General features: G+C 39.4%; 1 protein-coding gene across 3 annotated transcripts; it reads left to right on the forward strand.

Annotated features, from left to right (window-relative positions):
* Positions 1 to 9,647: 9,647 nt before the first annotated feature.
* On the forward strand, positions 9,648 to 15,837 carry LOC140228320 (uncharacterized). 3 transcript variants are annotated; one of them, XM_072308546.1, is made up of 3 exons: positions 9,648 to 9,747; positions 11,739 to 11,821; positions 12,857 to 15,837. In XM_072308546.1, the coding sequence occupies exon 3, from the start codon at positions 12,915 to 12,917 to the stop codon at positions 14,694 to 14,696; it is 1,782 nt and encodes a 593-aa protein (XP_072164647.1). In that variant the 5' UTR covers positions 9,648 to 9,747; positions 11,739 to 11,821; positions 12,857 to 12,914; the 3' UTR covers positions 14,697 to 15,837. The 3 variants fall into 3 exon arrangements, with proteins under 3 accessions (XP_072164647.1, XP_072164648.1, XP_072164649.1); XM_072308547.1 differs by lacking the exon at positions 11,739 to 11,821 and having other exon boundaries at positions 9,649 to 9,747; XM_072308548.1 differs by lacking the exon at positions 11,739 to 11,821 and having other exon boundaries at positions 9,710 to 9,747; positions 12,892 to 15,837.
* The last annotated feature ends 5,176 nt before the right edge of the window (positions 15,838 to 21,013 follow it).

Below are 21,013 nucleotides of genomic sequence, written 5' to 3' on the forward strand. Positions count from 1 at the left end.
TACCACACTGTTCGATTTTCACTGCATATAAAGACAAAATGAGTATATTATGATGAAATTATCAACATGTAAATCATAGCAGTACAGTGCTTGGTCTGTTTGCAAATCCTGTCATGGAGACCATACGTCACATAATAGTGAGATATCGATGTCATCACTTTGGGCATGTTGAGAGCAGAGGTTGGCAGATTACTTGATCGATATAGAGAGCGAGAGAGGGAGAGAGAGAAAGTGGTCATCAATATTTGACTTCTTCAAAATAATAATGAATTCAAGTTGAAAATCACGATCTCTTTTATTGCAACATGAAATGACTGTCATATGTCAACGCTGAATGTCTTTACAGTGAGCGTTGCTACAGCGTCCGTGTCTTCAAATCCGCGCCCATTGTACTGGAAACCTGTAAACAGCTCGTAGAACTATATCATCTTCGGAATCTATCACATTAGAAAGTACCTGTCAGACCGGGTTTGTCCCTCTCTCTTGAACATGACAAAGGGTAATTGTGTTGATCTGCTTGCACTAAAAAATTCAAGGTACCTGGATTCTAGTGTCAACCAACACTGGATACTTTGTATGATATGCGAATATACAGTGCATGCGTGGGTAACATATACCATTAGGGGCTTAAAAAAAATAAATGGGTCATGAATCATGTACATTGCCATGTTCATCCATATATAACTATTAGGCATACTCAAGCCCCCCCCCCCCCCCCCCCCCCACCCCCAGTTATGGCTAAAATATATAATTATAACACGAAAATAATAATAATAAAAAATACAGCACGCAAACCGAATAGGCTTAGAGTTAACTGATCAATCAAAAAGAGATGTCTTATCAGTAGTTATTGTATCGGAATATGTCATAACTTGTAACATTACACGCTGAACGTATATTGAATGTGAATTGGACAATGTTTCAGGACATGGACAGCTTATTATTCACGAGATTTAAAGGTGAGTGTATATTGTACATACTACTATACCGTATATCAGCAAGTATGCCTCTTACGAAAGAGATCACCGGTCAAGATGAAATGAATACCCATTTCCATAAGTTTACTATTGCAGTGATCAGACCCTTTTTGTTCATTTTTTCTTCTTTTCAGTGATATGCAATGTGCAAGCGGGGGGGGGGGGGGTGGGAGGGGTCACCCTCAGACTATTATGTGTTATGCACTATAGTTATCCACTAGCGTCTATCATCTCAGAAATGAACATTGAATGGCATCACACCTGTAAAACATACCCATCAGCGTCAACAGGGCGTGATGGTTCTGATCCCTAATGATGAAACTCGTTTGCCTGTAGTTCATATGACGCCTGCCTAGCAATCAGTTCGTGGGTTCGAATCCAACCCGAGTATGTAATATCATGACCCTTGATTTTTATCATTACCGCTCAAAACACTGAAAAATTGGTGTTTACTTAAGTCAATGCAGGGCAATTTGTCAGTCAGTTGCAACTTTCATGTTGATGTAACTGTCGAGAACCTATTTTGTGGAATTAATGCGACGTATTGCGATAGAAAGAAAAACATCCCTTTTTGTGAAATACATGTAGGACCCCTGTAATATCGCTTGATAAAAAAAAAATCAAATTTTTAGGAAAAACCCGAAATCGCACCTTTTTCGATGTATTTATTTATTTATTTTTTTTATTTTATTTTTTTTTTGGGGGGGGGGAGGGGTGGTACGCGAGTGAGTAGCAAGGTATATGGAGAATTACCCCCCTCGCCCTGTGTGTGTGTGTGTGGTCACAAAAGGAACACCTTAAAACATATACACTTGTTGGGCTGGGTAAACTTGTTGTCCCACATGATGCTGCTAATTTTAAGAACGCCGGTTAAATCCTGCATGATGCTCTATCACGTCCAGTACAGTGTTTATTTTATCCTAAATCCCGATCCCGACAGGCATTTGTACGGCAAATGGTGCAAGTTTTGGGTCAGTCATTCTGGAAATAAGGTGGAAACATAGGTTGCGAATTTTGTGTGCCGGAATTATACGTGCAAATTGCCTCTAAAAATCATGACACCAAGCTGAACTCTGATGATTTTTGAAGGAAGGTGCTTGCATGGTGGTGTACATAGCATATGCTCGGTTTTTCGGTTCACCATGTGTGAGTCCTTAAAAGTACTGTTTGAATGTGTAGTCCTGAAAAGGACTGTGAACCGGAGAAGGATAGAAGAGCAAGGAGAGAGTCCTTCTCCTTGCTCTTCTATCCACTCTCCGGTTCACAGTCCTTTTCAGGACTACACACACTCCAGAAAGATACTCTCACTCAATTCTTGCCTCTTATCCTACCTGCTCTTTCCTCCTGTCATTCAAACAGTTCTTTTAAGGACTCACACATGGTGAACCGAAAAACCGAGCATATGCTAAGCTGAACTCAAGAAGCGACTAGGAAGATTCCAGAATTATGCTCAAGGGGTAACTAATGTTTATGTAAATCCAGGGCCCTGCTTTATGAAGAGTTACAATTGATTATATAGTTGATTTCTATGGTAAGTCTGACAGTCTGTGTGGTAAGGAAATTTATAATCGATTCTATCTTTTGATAAAACGGGGCCCCGGAGACAGACATGTGTTACAGACACAATCGATAACTTTGCTTTGCATTCATTATATTCATGTACAATTAGTAGCGCGGTAAAACTCCTCACTACGGAGTTAAAAACAACAACAACAACAACAATATGGCGTACGCTGCAAAGTTGCTAGGGCTCCACCCGGAGGATCCTGAGAAAAACGTTGTTCAAACTTTTGTTAGTACAAGGAGAAGCTCCTACGCCAAACGCTGATTGGCTAAGCATTGCTCCGAATAGCAGGTAATAGTTTCAGCACCATGCAAGTGGGAATAGGTTGAATTCGATGTGAGTGGCTTTGTTCACGGTGGGACTTTAAAGTCATCATTTATCTGACTTATCTCATCTAACCCACGCCCTTACCTCCAATCATCGGAATAGGTCAAAGCCATTTTTAGCAAAATCTCTGCTCTAAGGAGCTATAACGATTGCATCATCATAACTGAGTTAAGAAAACTATTGACAACCGACAAAGAATAATATTATGAATCTGTAGAAATGGAATTCAACCATATTTCTCTCGTAGTATACATAACTTGTAAAAGGATGTATATGAGTCAAGTCCATTAAAAAAAAATACACAGACATGGGCACTTGCATCATGTGCGGCATTGAAATGAAGGATATAGATCTATATTGAATGAGAGCACAGAGACAATTCAGTGTGATCAGAAGGTTCGCTGATGGCAAAGGTAATATGTTCATCTTTCCTTCACATGATATTGAAAATGGAAGAAACAGTTGTTGAAACATTGCTAACAGTGAATGACATGATATCCAAAAAAATTACTGTTATTTTTTAGATAAACTGGTAGACAAAAGTAAATGGTTACAAGTGCGACAATACAAGATTTCTCTCAAGGTCATTCAATGTGAGAGTCTGACGCTCTATAATTGAAGCGCAATTGAATAGAACGTATGGTAACATCTATTACCGACTTCGAAATAATCTTGTTGCGTGGTGAAAATAAAGACTTACACCTTTCCTTCAAGACCTGAATATATCAACGGACATCGCAGAGTGAGAAGCGAGTGGGGAACTGCGAGTTTGATAAAGAGCCTATTGGAGTAATGTATAATATTGGTTGGTGACGTCAGTGTGTACTACGGTATCCAACGCTGCTCGGCTGCCTTTGCTCCCTCGATGGCGTGCGTGAGCAATAATTGTACGTTCTTTGTAAAATGTCATGTGATGAGCAGTCGACCAATCGGCTAACGCGAGAGTGTCTTCTATCTCTGCTATTTAGTCGCTGGCTTGCTGCCATCACACGGGTTAAGGATAGTTTGCAGGCACAAACCCTTGTTGGTCGTATAGGAGTCTGCATGCGCCAAGACTAATACACGCACCACTACACTGCAGCCTCTCCCAACAAGGGTTTGTACAGACTTCTAAAAACAGTTTCTCACGGTGAAAATCAAACTCCACCCTCTACCCATGTGATTGGTTGCTTTCCAATGTCCATCACCATCTCTGGGGACTTGGCTGGCAGCACCCAATAACTGGATAATTAGGAAGACAGATTAGGCCGATATCACCAGTCCATGGGTGAAATAAAAACAACACTGGTCAGACAACCCTTCCTCCATGGATACCAGTACACCAGATTCCAAGGGGTGTATCAGGTGACCGTTTCTCCCTACTGTACACAGTACAGTAATCTTTTCCCCTTAAAATCTGGCTCTTCTGTAAACCATGGAGTAACATGCAGACCTATGCTATGTGGATTCATGTGTAAACCATGAAATGACTAAAATGTAATGAGATATTTTTAGGGGCATCATCTGCTTTTCTGAACAAGATTTCAAGGCATGTTTTAACTTTTTGCAACAATTAACGAGAATCCACTTTCTATGACTATCAAAAGAGCATAGGCCCCTACATATTATTCTACTTCTGAGAGGAATTAAAATATTGTTTGACGAAAATCAAATTTGAGATGGTTGAGATATCCCAAAACAAATTGGTCCTAATGAAATGTGGGAACTTTCTTTTATATGGACCACTTTGCTTTACTTTGTTTTTGGATATTTCCAAATCCGACTTTCATCAAATAGAATTTAAACTACTCTTTTAATATGTCAAGTAGTTTCTGTCATGCAAAAAGTTAAAAGCCGAATCACCATCTCAACCAACTTTTTTTTTTCTTTTTCTCGCTGGTATACTGTGTAGTCATGGGCCCACTAATTAAACACAAACCTAGGTTCATTGTAGTGTACCAACCTATGTGATAATTTAGAATTAATACCCTTGAATTTCATTATGTATAGGTTCTGAATAAAACCTTAACTTTGAGAAAATGAAGGTTGAAAAGTAAAGAACAGTTCTGGTGCCTATGTAGGAACCAGACCCAGAAAAACATTACTTCTAGGAGGTTTTCTACTTCCAAGAGTAATCTTTAATAAGTAGAGTCAGAGATGGTCTTCTGTATGCTAGTAACTTCTCTCCCTAGTTTGATCTCTCTCCTATTGCAAGTTCCGACATTGTTTCAAATTCACTGTGAATTCCTCTCTATGTACTATTGGTCTGATAAAGCAATGCATTTCCTAGAGTGAATTTATACATGACCAGTTATACATCTTTTAAAACTTGTGATAGATATCAATGTAAAATCTCCTGGATGCTGCAGTTGATCATAACTTCCAATTGATTATAATTCTCTATTCTATACCAGTATAAATCAGTTGCTGGTTGCAATCAATTGTTTTCCATCTTTATTGATTGCATATGAAACCCTGAAAGAGCTAATACTTACTTGTCATGTGTTCACTCAAAATGAGTTGAATCTGCTGTGTCGTAGCTGTAATAATCTAATTAAGTGCTTTTTTGAAATAAACCTGCAGTCTGTTGGCAACAGCGTAACATTTGTCACTGTTGACCAATGTTTTGCCATGATAACAACATTATTCATATTTTTAAAATCATTTACAATTTTGTGGATCAAGCTTTTTCAGTTTTTTTTTTAAACCATTTGAGTTGCAGTTTGGGAATCATGACCACTCTATAGTAATGTTATTTTGCACAACACTTAAATAATACATATATAGAATTTTCAATATGCCTCTTTCCATTGAACATTAATATTTTTATGGATAAATACAAAGTCACATGATTTGACCTAACTCCCTCGCTTTTTGAGCATTAGACTTGAAATTTGGCACATGTGACCACCATTGTAGGCCTATACTGTATACAAATTTTATCTTTCATCATTGTCGACAGTGTTTGCCATGGTAACAGCATTTTTATCAAAAACATTTGTGAAACAAACTGCCCACTTTTTGAACATTTGATTTGTAATTTTAGAGACTAATGATATCTACTCTTACTTACATGTAGGGCCTATGTCATTTAGCAAGACGTTTGTGTGTGTATGTGTGGTTTTCAGTCTGTCTGTTGCCATGACATGAATATTTTCTTACAATTACAAAATTATGTGGATTGATCAACTAACTCCCTCAGTTATTGAGCATTATATAGAATTGAAATTTCACATATTTGGCTGCTAAAATGTAAAGTGAAGATATGCATACTTCATCTCTTGTCATTGCTGACCGATGTATTTACGTGATAACATACAAATTACTAATTGATTTAGCTAAATCCAGCAGTTTGTAGGATTTGACATGAGATTTGACACATGTGACCAATACACATTTCAATTGCTCAAAGCATTTCTTTCCTCAATGTTGAACAATGCATTCCCATGGCAACATCTTTTTTGATAAAAGGTGTAAACAAATATTGTGGATAATAATATAGAGCTTACTCCCTCAGTCTTGTCTTGACTTGATATTTGGTACATGTGACCACTATAGCATGCTGTCTTTGGAGTATGGCAAATCTGTGTTGCCATTTTATAGGCATTTTTCATTAAAAAAATATTCACTTCTTTCATCATGGACGGACAGTATTTGCCACAAAAAATTATTAACTTTTTGAATAAAAATCAATCATACAAAAACATTATGGCTTATGCTATTTTCCTCAGTTTTTAGAATGTTGTTATAGCTTTTAATAGATTTTGGTACATTTTGGGGGACCATTATAGATTTATATTCATATTGAAAAACACATCTTTGTCAATGTTGAATAATGCATTGCCACGGTAGCAACCTGATAAAAAGCACACAAAAACATTGTGTACTGAGCTAACTCACTCAGGTTGAGGTCCATGGGGTATTAATCACATTTAGTGATAGTTCTTGTCTGGATTGCATGTATTGTTGCTGCCAGTCCTCGCCTGTGGTACATTCTCTTTATTTTCTGAGCAACACATTTTTGCTTGTTTGTTTGTTTCAATAAACCTTTTTTTTTTAAAGAAGTGTAGGTAGGCTATTGTTCTTTAAACTGCAGAGACTCCATCTCCCACCGAATGCCCGTTTTTGCAAAATTTCCTGTTCTCCCGCTTGAGATTTAATTTCTCCCGCCCTGGCTCTATGTCTCCCACTTAAAATGATTTCTTACATTGTGTGTTCGTATGTTGAAAAATAAGCCTTAGATAGCACAAGAGAACATTAAGAACTCTAATCATTAGAGCTTCCAGAGCTCAAGCGGGCCCTGGACCCCGGCCGCAGAGAAGTTCGCGCGCATCAAGTTGGAGTCTCCCGTTTGCTAGGGGTTTCAGGCGGGAGAATCTCCAGATCAGAAGGTACTTGGGGTTGAAGTCTCTGAAACTGTAACCATTTCTCTCTCAAAAAAAAAAAAAAAAAAAATGGGCATATATTCCTTGGTAATGTAGCCCACATTATGTGTGGGACCTTGATATTTTGACCAGGCTATAGAAACTTCAAAAATTCATAACTTTTTCTTTATCTAATTTTCCTCAAACTGTCACTGATATGTTCTAATAATGTTGCTGAACTCTCTCAATCCACATGTATGTCAACGTGAACTTGCACTGTACATATCACTTTTACGATATCATCAAAATATATATTATCTCTTTTCTTTTACTCCCCGAAAGCATTACAACATTACTTCAGTTATGCTTTCATGGCTTTATGACAATGCAACACTGTTTTATAGAAATATCAAACAATCGCAAGAAATATTTTGATGATATTGTAAAAGACAAATTCACATTGAAATACATGTGGATTGAGAGAATTCAGCGATTAGAACATATCAGTGACAGTTTGGGGAAAGTTAGATAAAGAAAAAGTTATAACTTTAAAAATTCATAACTTTGTTATTAAGCTCTATAATATTATCCACAATATTTGTAAGAAACAGTTTGAATGCATGACAATTACAAATTTGACTTTGGTGTCAGATTTTTACTTGAATGGATTGATCCAGGTTACCTAATTTTATATCTCAGCTCCTATGGGTCTGTTGGCAAGTATTTAGTTGAGAATTTGAAAACTTGAAATCATGTATATGTTGGTACATGTACCTCACATAATAGCAATAGCACGAGCAAGAAATTACGTAGGCCTGAAGGGAAAGGTCATCAAATCATAAAGTATAGTAATCTATTACTGTAGATGAATAAACCTTGGTACATTTATTATCAAAGTTCGAGTAGGCAAATGCATGATAAGCAGGCACTATGCATAAATAGGTGAATTAAGGTTTTATGTAGACTCGCATTAAATCAGAATGTCGCATACAAAGCTACTTATTTCTTTTTAAACAGATGAAGGTTAGGTTCGTAAAGACATATAGTTTGGTATAATCTTGATTAAGATTTAGGTATGTTTTTAGCTCTTCATGAAATAATAGAAATATGAAAGAAGGAGTTTAAATATGACACATTACATAAGTATGTACGCCAGAGGCCCCCCCCCCCCCAAAAAAAAAAAAAAAAATATATATATATATATATATACATGTTAGGTAGACTGATAAATTTAAAAAAAAAAACTACAAACTTGCTCAGATATTTCATGCAAATGGGGAATGTGTTTTCAATGTACAAAAACAGAGAATGATTTATTTAGTATTTCTTTCACAAAGAGATTTGAGAGAAAGGTGAAAATAGAGGGAAAATCATGTTGGTCTTGACATGATTCGGTGATTATGAAGAGTAGACAGACAAAGAAAGAGTAAGATCTAGTGAGAGCTTAAAAAGTGAGAAAAGAAGAAACAAATCGAAAGCAGGGAGGTGGGAAGAGATTCCCACCTCCATGCAGAAAGGGAATGGCTGGAATTTGTGCCTTTCTAATGTGCAAGGAGGTGGTACATGTACATCCCAAGTCTTACATAACAGTTCAAACCACCATCTGGCTTTCTACTCAGGTTGACCTTTATCTCAGTGGGGGTCAGCCAGACAGCCCCCCATAGGACATGTCAATCACGGTTACCATGACAATCCTCTCAGAGTGAAGCTCCGCCCAATAAACATGAAAAGGTGTTTATGGACCCAAAGGTTGTACAAACCCTTGTTGGGAGAAGCTTCAACACAGGGCCTATGGGACAGTGCCAAAGTGGTGCATGTAGTAGTCTTGGCGCAGACTCCTTTACGACCAACAAGGGTTTGTGCCTGCAAACTAGGTTAAGGACACGAGACCTCCTTGACCAAAATGACATATACCGAGTACCTGGGCACCGTTTCATGACAGTTGTCAGTCTCTGGCAAATTACCATAGTAACGATCAGTGACCAGAGCTTCTCAGCCAGTCAAAACCAAAGATTTTACTGGAATTGATTTAGAGACTGACAAAATTGCCAGCTGGGGTCCGTTTCATGAAGTCATCACATAAAAGTCTTCACATAAATCTGAGATCGGTCAAAGTCGCTCATTATGTAGCTATGGGAGACTTTTGAAGGGAAGTAAAATTCATTCCATGAAGTATCTCATAAGTGTGTCTTATGAGCGAAAAGTCTTAGTGGACTGACAAGAGGTACGCTTTAGGGTATTTCCCCAAATACGTCATAAAGAAACCAGACGCGTATACTTTATTACAAAATATCCGGTCAATGTGCGCACGCGCTCATCTGAACGCTTGCTGTCATAGCGCGCAGAGGGCGCATTCCAGCGTGTTTGCATAACCAAGGCGACGGCATGCCTTGAAATTGTTTACATTATTCTGCTCCCAATTAGTTTTACTGTGGAACTAACTTAGAAAGTCTGTGGACATAATTTCTGTCTGAGCTGGCTGTGAGAAGCCGAAGTAAGCCACAAGCCCGAAATTTCAACTATTGCTGGAAGTGGAGTGAGTAACTCTGACAACTGTTTTTAATTTTTTCGTTTGCCCTTTTCCGGATTTATCTATTCCTCTATTGTGTCGACTACTTTACTTCAATCAGTCGATTTTGACTTTTAAATAAGTGTTACTTTAATACAGAAACCTAGCATATTATGCTAACTGATCACGATGTAGGACAAACACTTATAAACTTTTAAACCGATTAAGTTTAATCCCGTGGTTTAATATTAGACTATTTCATACGAAGTACGTCTACATGTATTTGAGTGTGTGTACCTGACGATGACGGTTTGAATGTTTGTTTGGGATCATTCATTCTTTAATGCACATATTTCATGATTTATCTTTTTACCTGATATTTTGATATCCATGCTTCTTGGTGGTCGTGTGGATGTTGTTTTTGTTTTGTTTGTTTGTTTGTTTTACTGCGTCGATGAGATGTACAATCACACGATGAGCCTTCGTTTTTATTTTTCCACCTTCTTTCCTAAGAACTTGCCTCCCATTTTTTTTTTTTTAAATGGCAGTCAGCTTTTAAGAGCACGCGTAGGGTTTTATATATATTTTGTGGAATGTGTAGCTAATCTGCTAAGCCGTTGTTGAGGCATCGCTCATTTCAATCTAGTTTCCATGCGGAGACATCCTTCGAAGTATACAACTGTCTAGACCTCTATGTTAACCATTTAAAGGGATCGAAACTTCTTTCCACTGTTTGTTCAAAATTTTCGCTCAGCCACCTCCTTTTCCAATAAATTCCAGACGAAACCAGCTAGTAATCTTGGGTGACCCGCACCTCGTCATAGTTAATGTTTGCGCATATTTGAATCACATTTCACCACTGAAATTCTTTGAAATCCAACTCACATACAGGAAAAATGCTGAAAATTCCAATGGAACCACAATTTCACTGATCGATATTTGCTGCTATCGTCGTCAAACGCGAACGATGCGAAAAAGTTGCGCGCAAAGGAAGGGGCCCGCAACTCGTCACCCGCGCTCCCATAGACAAAGCACGTAAAAGACGTGTGCGGGTGACCGTGATGCTCCCATAGACATACACGTAAAAGATGCGTGCCGGGACAGTGGTGATACTTATAACACGTATTCCGATTAAATTTCAGATTTTCGCGAAAAATTGTTCGGTTTTCACCACAATTTGCTTGGTTGTGGTAGCCCTGCCAAGTTTCAAGCTTACTGAACACAGTCCCGAGCATAAATTTTTGTTTAGTGCGTTTAAAACAATTTTAAGCGGGGTGACGGTATTCGGGCCCCTGACGAGGTGCGGGCACCTCGCTAATACTAGTAGGGACTTTCGCATTTGACCCTGATGGCAGAATAATCATCTCTAAAAATCAGCCAAAAAAAAAAATAAATAAAAAAATAAAATGACAGTTTGAGCGTGACCATCACCATTCTCTCCAGTAGATGCCGATGAGTCGACGAATGACAGTAATGGCATACTAGAATCAAGGGTACTAGGTCTCGCGCAGGGACCTAATGATCGCGCATAGCGTAACTGCGTATAGCAAGCGATATAACGCGTAGGACTAAGCGCAAAATTTGCCGATACGCCCATGAAATAAACATACCTGACAACCGCTCAACATGAGAAGGAAGCAGGTAAGAAATTTTGATTTCCAACAAATTTTCCACTAAATTTCCAATTTTTTACCTTGTAATTTACCTTCCTTACCTTAAAATCTGTTCTAAGGATGTTGTAGCCTAGACGTGTCGTCTCGCTTGTCTCGTTCGTAGTCGATAGACTTCGTAATTTGTTCGATCGATCGTTTACCACGTGACGTCATCATACACAAGAACAATGTATGCTGCCAGCTTCGCTGAAATACTGTTAATAAATGTTGTTTTAAATCAAATTTTAACACAACGATTATAATATTACAAAGGAATAAATATTTCAGTCTATCGAAGTTGAAGTGTGATTTCAATTTGAATTTGCTTGTGATTTCTTGCGCTAACTTGTGATATATTTGTGACAGGGGAGGGCCATAATGATACTGAAGAAAACAAATCAGATGAGAGTGTGACAAATGGGTGACGAAAATGAGAGGGTGACGAATGGGTAAGCACACACACAAACACACACACACACAAAAAATATATGTTCATATTCTACTTTTTTCCATTTTATATTACGTGTATATTATTGGTTAAAGTGATTAGAAATATTGTAAGAAAACTTTATAAATGAAAATCATTAACGATTATGAAAATATCAATGATAAGAATAATGATAATAAGAATGATAAAATGATGATGGTGGTGGAAGTGATAATAATAATGAAAATGATAATGATGATGATCGATGATGGTGGTGGTGATAATAGTAGTAATGATAACAATAATAGTAACAATAATAATAATAATAATAACACATATGATAATAATAACAATAATATACACAAGTTAGGTAAAACTGCTGTTGCTTAACAGGGACAAATTTAATATCAAGTGAAAAAATATTCTGCGAAAGCCGGAGCACGTTACAGCCGCAGAGGGGCAGACACTTTAACGCATGAAACTACAGAGGGCAGCTGCGCGATCTTTACATACCCCGAGAAATTGAACGCATAAAAAAAAAGTCCGACATAGTAGAAACGGCGACAGCGCACTACTCCGTCATCGTATCATCAGGAGATTCTGGGAGGTGATTTTTCTGCATTTTCGTGATATTCATTGAGAAATTCAGGTACGATTATGGAATAACTTCTATTATAAGAGCATTTCAAATTTTCGTGCGCGATATCTGGACCCCTCAACCATACAATGTACTTTCAATGTGAACGTTGTACTGAACTTTGAAAATTTGCAGTGATTTCTGCATGCAAAGCACATACTGCTACAATCTCGGCTACTAAAACTATGTGAAGTCCATTGATCGAAGTAACCCTCTTTATGGTCTGCATATACTGCATGGCGTCTATACTGTTATCTCAATAATTCTTGGCTGCAAATAACGTGTTCCACATTCAGCTGACAATGGTGGTCAAGTTCTGCTAGGGTTCTCAAACAATTTCTATATGATGTTTTGTGGGGCCTCACTACGTTCTGTAATTAGAGTTCTATGTCTTTCTCCGTTCCTGTACTCTTATCACAGCTTCGCCTCCCTGATCCTTGCTTCCATCACGTCAGAGGGTACTTAGACTGTCCTTGTCATGGAGGAAGGAATGAACGGCAGCGTGTCGACGTGCATTGCGTCTCAATCCAGCGGCTGCTCAAGCGACGGAAGTGCTGGGCTTTCCGCTCTATTCAAACCCATTACTGCATCACAGACTGAAGATGTTGCTGCCATCGCGCTACCAGCGTCTCAAGCGAGTGATTCCGGGGAATCACTGGTGAAAACTGCAGCCACAATTCCGTTGAGTAATTGCGACGACATGGGCAAGGGATGCAACGCCTTGAGTGAGAGCGACGAATGCTCTTCAAAGGCTAGTGACGACGGGGAGATTACGAATGACGAAGGATCCGTGCATCTCTCGGAGTACGACAGCAACGATGCCATCTCTTTCGTGGAGAGCTGCTCCTCCGTCTCCAACTTCAGCGACTCCAGTAGCAGCACCTGTACCAGCAGCACCAGTAAGCAGACCAAACGGAAGAGAAAGAGTAGTAGCTGCATTAGTCGCCGCCGCACGTCGAACAGTGATTCCGAGGATAGCGATTCGGAGCACGAGCCTACGGTAACGAACAAAAATGACAATGGGCGAAAGTTCATTGACCGGGGTGAAGAGGAGGCTGAGTCTGAATCAAGTGGCAATGCCGATGAAGATCGCTCGCCTACTAAAGTTGCGACAGAGAGTGACGGCAAAACAGCCTCTACGACATCGACTGATAAAATTGTGAGCATCTGGGATGTCGATGCCGATAATGAGCCGCGAAGACCGGTCAATAAGTCGCGAAAGCTCTGGACCGACCGAGATCATCTTGAAACCACGCCCGGACAGCCCCGCGGACAGACTCCACCGGGAAGGAACACACGATATCTCGGCCCTTCTCACGGATATCAGAGGGGCTATGGCCAGCAGGGCGCGCCCTTTGGACGGTCTGCCTACCCAAATAACTGTCCTAAGTTTCCGTCTCATTTTGCATTCGGACTGGGTAGGGGGATTACGAGAAATGACTCAAAGCGATTCGATGCCAATATGCGGCCATCAGGACCTCCGCAAAATACATCCTGGAATTACACGCAGAACCGCCGTCAGAATAACCCGTATTGCCACTATCAGCAACACCAACGGTACTTTGCGATGCCGAGAGGGTCATATGCCAGTGTGGTTCAGCGTGCACCGCCCGCTAGAAATGTACATCAGGAAAACCCCACCTCATCCTCACAAAAGGTTCATAATGCGGCGCGAAATCCCAACTATAAAAATAATTCCAAGGAAAACCAGTCGGTACATCCCTACTCGCACACTCAGAGCTATAACCGTGGAAAGGCCACCGCCGCGCAAATTCTCCAGCAGCAGCGTGATCAGCAGGCACAACGTCAGCAACAGAACGACGCGGAAAAAAAGAACCAGGAAAAGCACACCTCTCAGAAGATGAAATGTTGGCAGCCTCCGAGTGGACCGGGTGTCAAACCAATTACGATCGGCGAACAGAGATTGTACATCGTCGAGCCATCATCAGGTAGACCGCTCGTTGCCGAAGAAGACCCGGCTATCATTCGAGCAATTCCTCCAACGCCTCGCCCCTTCGTCATGTTTCCTGGAGGAGCCCAATTACCTCTCACGCAGGGAGACGCGCAAGGGGATAACACGGTCGTTGGGGGAATCCCCCAAGCAACGCCCGGCGGAACGTGTCGCAATGATAAGCAATGGTCGTCGCAGATAGTCAGCAGTGTTGGCTCACACCGCTTCGCTCAGAGGCCTGCTAGACAGAACACGTCGATACACAACCGTCTCTCAGCATTCAGTGCACTGCCATATCTATTCAGTTAGTACTGCACCTTGACACCTGACGCAACCTTGCATTACGAATTGTATACTTAAATTATTCTACAATTGCAAATTGAAGAACGAAATAAGACGTAATGAAATTAAAGTCCACCTCACCTAATACAAACACAATAAAAGAAAACAGAGCAATTCAACAGTAATTTTAGATATGGAAGATTTAACTAAGAATTATGCATAACCCCGTGTGAAGAGAGGAATTTTACTCGTATTCGTGTCACTGGATAGGCGTGTTCCATCCGAATCGTTGACTCAACACGCGGACGTGGGAGTTACACACACGCCCATGATTGATTATTTTACACAAAACATGTCTGTCATGATAATGCATAATTCGTCCACATCGTCATTATAATTCCGTGTATCGGTGATGGTCTCATTTTTCTATGCGCTTGTATAGAGCGTTCTTCAGTACCCCATTAATATTCAAATGGAAACGCAAAACAAATTAGACAGCACTCCTGTTGCACCGTTTGCCCTACACGTTTTGATCGAGAAAGATATAAAAAAAGAGACTTAGATACGTGATTGTAATGTTACTGAAAGACTCTTCTCTTAGTACACTATTCAGTCTGATAGTAATTTGACATCCCATATGGCATGTCATGCTTCCAACGTTCACTGCACACAACGGGGGGTCCGTTCCCACAACACGTGGGTTGAGAATGATTGTGTCTACAATCCCGGTCTAAAATACGAGATGTGCAATCTCATATAACCTCAACTTGGAATTTCCCAAACTATACAAGGCGATATAATACAACGTCCATTGACACGCTCTACACAAGTGATATTCACAGTGTTTGTATTGTCGCAATGACAAGGCAAAGTATGGAATGTGGAATGTCAGTGAGTAAGCATAGCAAGAGTGTGCATTTCCACATAATATCTCTTCATATAGGTATGAGACGTTAGCACATGCTAAATACTCGTAGGACCATTATACTTCGCTGTACAGTATCATGAAACCACGTGGTAAGTCGGCCGCACCTTATATTATCATTGCATTCTGTGCAAGTCACACATTACACTAATCGTGTGGGATTATTATCTAACTATATGTTATCTATTATGCATTTACAGATTAAATAAACGATGAATCATCTTTGTTTCTTCATCATGCGTATTTCATGTCTACAGAACTTTTTGAATTATTGTTTGTGTTGTCTTTTATCTGTATCTATACGTAATTTAATAGATTTTACGAATATCTATGTAAGTAATGAAATATGAATATCAAAAATTCTCATGTTATGGGTACCTATGAATTCAACATATAACTGATTAGACAAGAATAACAACAAAATTTACTGCTTTGTAGTACTTGATGCACAGTTGCATATCATTTATAGCGTAATTCTGATGTGACACGAAAAGTACGGATTGCGCAAGGGGAAACGAGATAATTATACAACCTAGAGGCGCAACTGCAACTACAGGATCCATTCTAATCCATCTTATCAAGTTTTTAAAGCCTTTGCTTTTTACTGTATTTCTAAATTGAACCTGATTTTCATATAAGCAGAAAAAGCTCAAATAAATAGAAATGACTGGAGTTAATCTCGGTAAAATCAAGCGCATGTGGGAATTCAGAGAAAGGAATGGAATTTCGAAGTTCCATATGTAATCACAGTCATATTGGTGAGCTGATGACGTCATCGCCATCCGAACATTATTCATTGGCTCGTTCACAAACTCATAAAGAATTTCATTTGTTGGAATGAATAAGAATACTGTGCATCCTTAATTGACATACACTCATTGCGATGTTGCAATAACATGTAGCAAATAATGATTTTGCCGAATTGAAGCACCGCCATGACCGCTGCATAATCAAAATCACGTGACCGAGATAATCCAACGCAAGCTTGATTCTGATGACTGACAATGTCGTTGCCTCTGACACAGTTTAAAGGTAAGAATATTGGATGTAGTTCTATCATGATTTTATGTTCCTTCTGTTGTTGCGTTTGCTTTGTGGTCAGGTTTAAGACATTTCTTCTATGTTGGTGACAGAACTCATCACAGGAAATTATTTGTTATGAGTTATACATCTTTGCACCTTTTGATATTCTTCATCACCATGAACGAACGTGCGAGAAAAATCAATAATAACAAGATTGACTCCTGAGGACGGACAGTCAACTGTCCGAAACGTCGAGTCCTTCTCCTTGCTCTGCTATCCACTCTCCGGTTCACAGTCCTTTTCAGGACTGCACACACTCCAGAAAGAATACTCTCACTCAACTTCGTGCCTCTTATCCTACCTGCTTTTTCCTCCTGTCATTCAAACCGAAAACCGAGCATATGCTATGTACACCACCATGCAAGCACCTTCCTTCAAAAATCAATAACAAGATTATTATTAATCCATATAGGGGCTCCATATAGAATATGACAGCACCATGATGTTTCTGTTTCCACAGTTTATTTCGTTATCATTTTTTATACCCCCGTCTGATATACTCCGAGGTCGGGTGGCCGGTCGGGCGGTCGGTCTTTGACAAAGTCTTGTGGATCAAAATACCACTTCAGATTTTCTAATCAATTAACCTGAAATTTGGCACATGTGACCGATATCAGTATGAGTAGATATGTCATACACCGCTTTCGTTGGTTGCAAGTAATGCGTTGCCATGGTAATGACAAAATTGTCTTATGAATCGGACGAAAATATGTATATGGATCGAACTACATGCACGCAGTTTTAAGACAATTCTGTAGAAATTTGACACGTGATTAATGTAATATGTGCATGATCTTTGTGCACGACATCTTTCTTTGTCAAGAAATGTGTTGCCGTGGTAACAACATTCGTATAGAAATCACCCAAACTTCTTTTTCTTTTATCAAACTACTCTCTTTTAGAGCATTCGAGTTGGAATTTGGGACATAACGATCGATCGCTATGCTATGCAGTACAGTACACCTTTTTGTGAGTGTCGACAAACGTGTTGCCATGGCCACTATTTTATATCAATCATAGAAAAATTTATTGGTCGAACTACTCTTGAACTACTCCAGTTCTTTAAAGCTTCAAACGAAATTTGGCACACTGTTTTTTTTTAAAGCTTAAAGGGTGTGTACAGTTCTGGTCGAGGTGAAGATTTAGCTTTTAACGGTTTGTGAGATATTCAGAAACCACTCTATGAGATGTCAAAGCGCATGCGGTTCTAAGGGGTATCAAAAGTTTATTCGATGAAATTCGGTTTTGAAATGGCTGAGATATCCAAAAACAAGGTGAAACAAAGAGATAATAATAAAGTTGGGGCATGTCGCCTTTTATTATTAGCACTTTTTTGGATATCTCAGCCATTTGAAAACCAATTTTCATCAAATAAACATTGAATCCTTCTTGAAATTACATGCTCTTTCATATTTCATAAGAGGCTTTTCATTATCTCACTTAGGAATGTTCAAAACATGAATCCCTACCTCAACCAGTACTGTACAGTCCCTTTAATGGTAAGTCGTACAATACATTTTATTTTCAACAGGAGCGGAAAGTGCGTTGTCATGGTAGCTGCGCATTGTGGCCCTGAGAATCCGATAAAATCCTTGTGGATCGATCTCCAGTTTTTTGACCAATCTAAACAGCATTTTGCACACAGTCATGTTGGGCTTACGGACTGCACTGTAAAGGTGTGCAAGACACATTTTCAACAGTATATAGTGAAGAGTGCGTTGCAATAGTTATATTCACAGCGCTTTGTGGCCCTATATACGAATCAGGTAAAAGGCTTTTGGATCTTATTTCTGAAGTTTTAAAGCAATTACTTGAGCTTTAAGTAAAATGTGCAAGGCACGTTTTTCATCAAGAGCGGAAAGTGCGTTGCCATAATCACAGCACATTATGTCCTCCACATCTGGTAAAAGGCTTGCACATCAAACAACTTCTCCAGGTTCAGCCAAATTTGGCACTTGTTCAAAACACTTTTTTCAACACTAGCGGAATGTTTGTTGTCACTGAACAGTAAAGCCTACATAAATGGCCCTCAAAAACAGGTAGAAAGCTTGCGGATAGACGTACTCGTTCCGTTTTTGAGCAATTCAAACAAAATTTTGCATAACCAATGATAACGTCGAACTCGATGTGAATTTGTGCAAGACACATTAACAGAATAGCGGAAAGTGCCTTGCCGTCTGGACAGTGTATTATGAAAAGCTTCCTGCTCGAACTACTCCTCCAGGTTTCAAGTGTTTCATACAAAATTTGACACACGTGTTGACCTCGAATGAAATTTGTGCAAGACTCTTTATCGCGGATATCTAGTACATTGCCTTGGTAACAGTGCATTATGGCCCTCAAAATCAGGTGTCAACGGGCTTGCTGATCGAACCTCTTCAGATTTTCCAGCGATTTACAAGGAAATTGGCACACATTAAAAACTTGATGAAAATTTGTGCTAGACAAAATTTTCAGAAGTCCTGAAGAGTAGGATGTAATGGTAACAGCACACTGGCAAAAGATCACGAAGTTTAAGATCGCGATCTTATAAGATCTCGAAGTTTTGCCAGTATGACCGCAAACTTCCCGCGTAACTTTTCGAGGAACTTTTCGCGAAACTTCCCACTCAAACTAATAGGAATATTTCCCGGACCCTCGTCAGTCATGCCAATCTTGAACGCTAGCAACTGTAACTTCGCAAAGTTTGTTACATGACCAGTACCCAGAGGCGGATTCATTGTTACGTCACAATCACTAGCCATCAGACGGCGTACTCTTTCGTCTTCCTTGCGCACGCGCACTAGACTGATCCAAGCTGTCGGCGAGGACGGATAAAAGATCGATCGAGAAAATGTCGCGGACCGTCGCGGCTATTGTGTGTTGGCCTACTCTGAGGTCGGGTGTCCGGTCGGTCGGTCCTTTGCAAAATCTTGTGGATTGAACTACTCCTTTAGTTTTTAAGCAATTAACCTGAAATTTGGCACGTATATATGACCGCTATTACAAGTGATGTGCCAGACACATTTTCCCGTTAGTTTCGAGTAATGCGTTGCCATGGTACCGGCAAAATTTTCATAAAAATCAGACCAAAATGTGGATCGAACTATGCGCGCACAAGTTCTGCACATGAGACCATCAAATCAATGTAATATGTCGCTGTGCAAGACACATTTTTGGTGATTGTCAAGAAACATTTTGCCATGGCAACAGCGTTCTTATACAAATCATGCAAAGTTTTGGGATCAGGTTTCTCTGTTTTGAGCATTTGAGTGGAAATATGGGACATAATGATTGTGATTTCAGTTGTGCAAGACAAAATTTTTCAAGTTTGACGTAAGTGCGTTGCGATGGTAACACTGCATGACTTGTATGGCTCCCAAATCAAGAAAGGAAAAAAAAAACACCCTTGCAGAGGTAACTTCTCAGGTCCTTACGCAATTCACATAAACTTTGGTAAACTTTTTGAACTTGATGCAAAGTTGTGCAGGACAAATTTGTAAGAGTAGCGGAACGTTTGATACCATGGTAACAGCGCATTATGACCCTCAAACCTGGAAAAATCCTTGCAGATTGAAATTCTTCTCCAGTTGTACACGATTAAAAAAAATGGTACGCGCGGTGATTACACCGTCATGAAAAGCTTCTAGTTTTCCTTCCAAAGAGTAATACAGTATGTCCCCCCAGAAAAATTACAATCAAATTTTTGCATTGATAACACTCAATATGAATAAACTGTCTAAATGGTACTTCAGGGTCTTAAGATATAACATCTTAGCTCTATCTTGCAGAACACCCCATTAAATTTGATTAAGCGGTCACAGAGAAATGTGGAATGTTGTAAAGCACGTCATGAGTCTGATTCTTCCAAGTTTAGCACTTCGATGCTTTTGTGTGTGTGTACAATAGACAGAACATGGAGGGAAGAGATTCTTTACATCCTCTACAAAATTCCTAATTTCTCTTTGACCACTGAAGCAAATCGAGTAGGGTTTTCTGTAAGATGTAGGCAATGAGTTATAGTTTCATGCCCTGAATTTGTATTTGGATTGATTCACTATTTTTTTAAAGATATCATTGCGGAGAGTCCCGTTGTAAATTTTTTTTTGACATACGGTATATCAACACTTTGATAACTGAATTTTTCGTCTATAAATAATCAATATGAATTATTTGTAGTTAGATATGAAGCTATATTTTACTGGTCTTGGTGCAGAGTTAAAGAAGATTCTTGTCCTCTGAAATGGTGTAAAGAGGAGAAATATTCACGATTACGATGAAACGGGGCACATCGTGACCATGCATGATCCCTATGGGGTTGAGTAGGAAAACATGCGTCTCCAATACATACATTTTG

This window comes from Diadema setosum, chromosome 5, assembly GCF_964275005.1.
Source record: "Diadema setosum chromosome 5, eeDiaSeto1, whole genome shotgun sequence".
Classification (NCBI taxonomy): domain Eukaryota; kingdom Metazoa; phylum Echinodermata; class Echinoidea; order Diadematoida; family Diadematidae; genus Diadema; species Diadema setosum.

Excerpts from the sequence above, each read along its gene's own strand:
- LOC140228320 (XM_072308546.1), top strand. The coding sequence starts at position 12,915 with ATGGAGGAAGGAATGAACGGCAGCGTGTCGACGTGCATTGCGTCTCAA.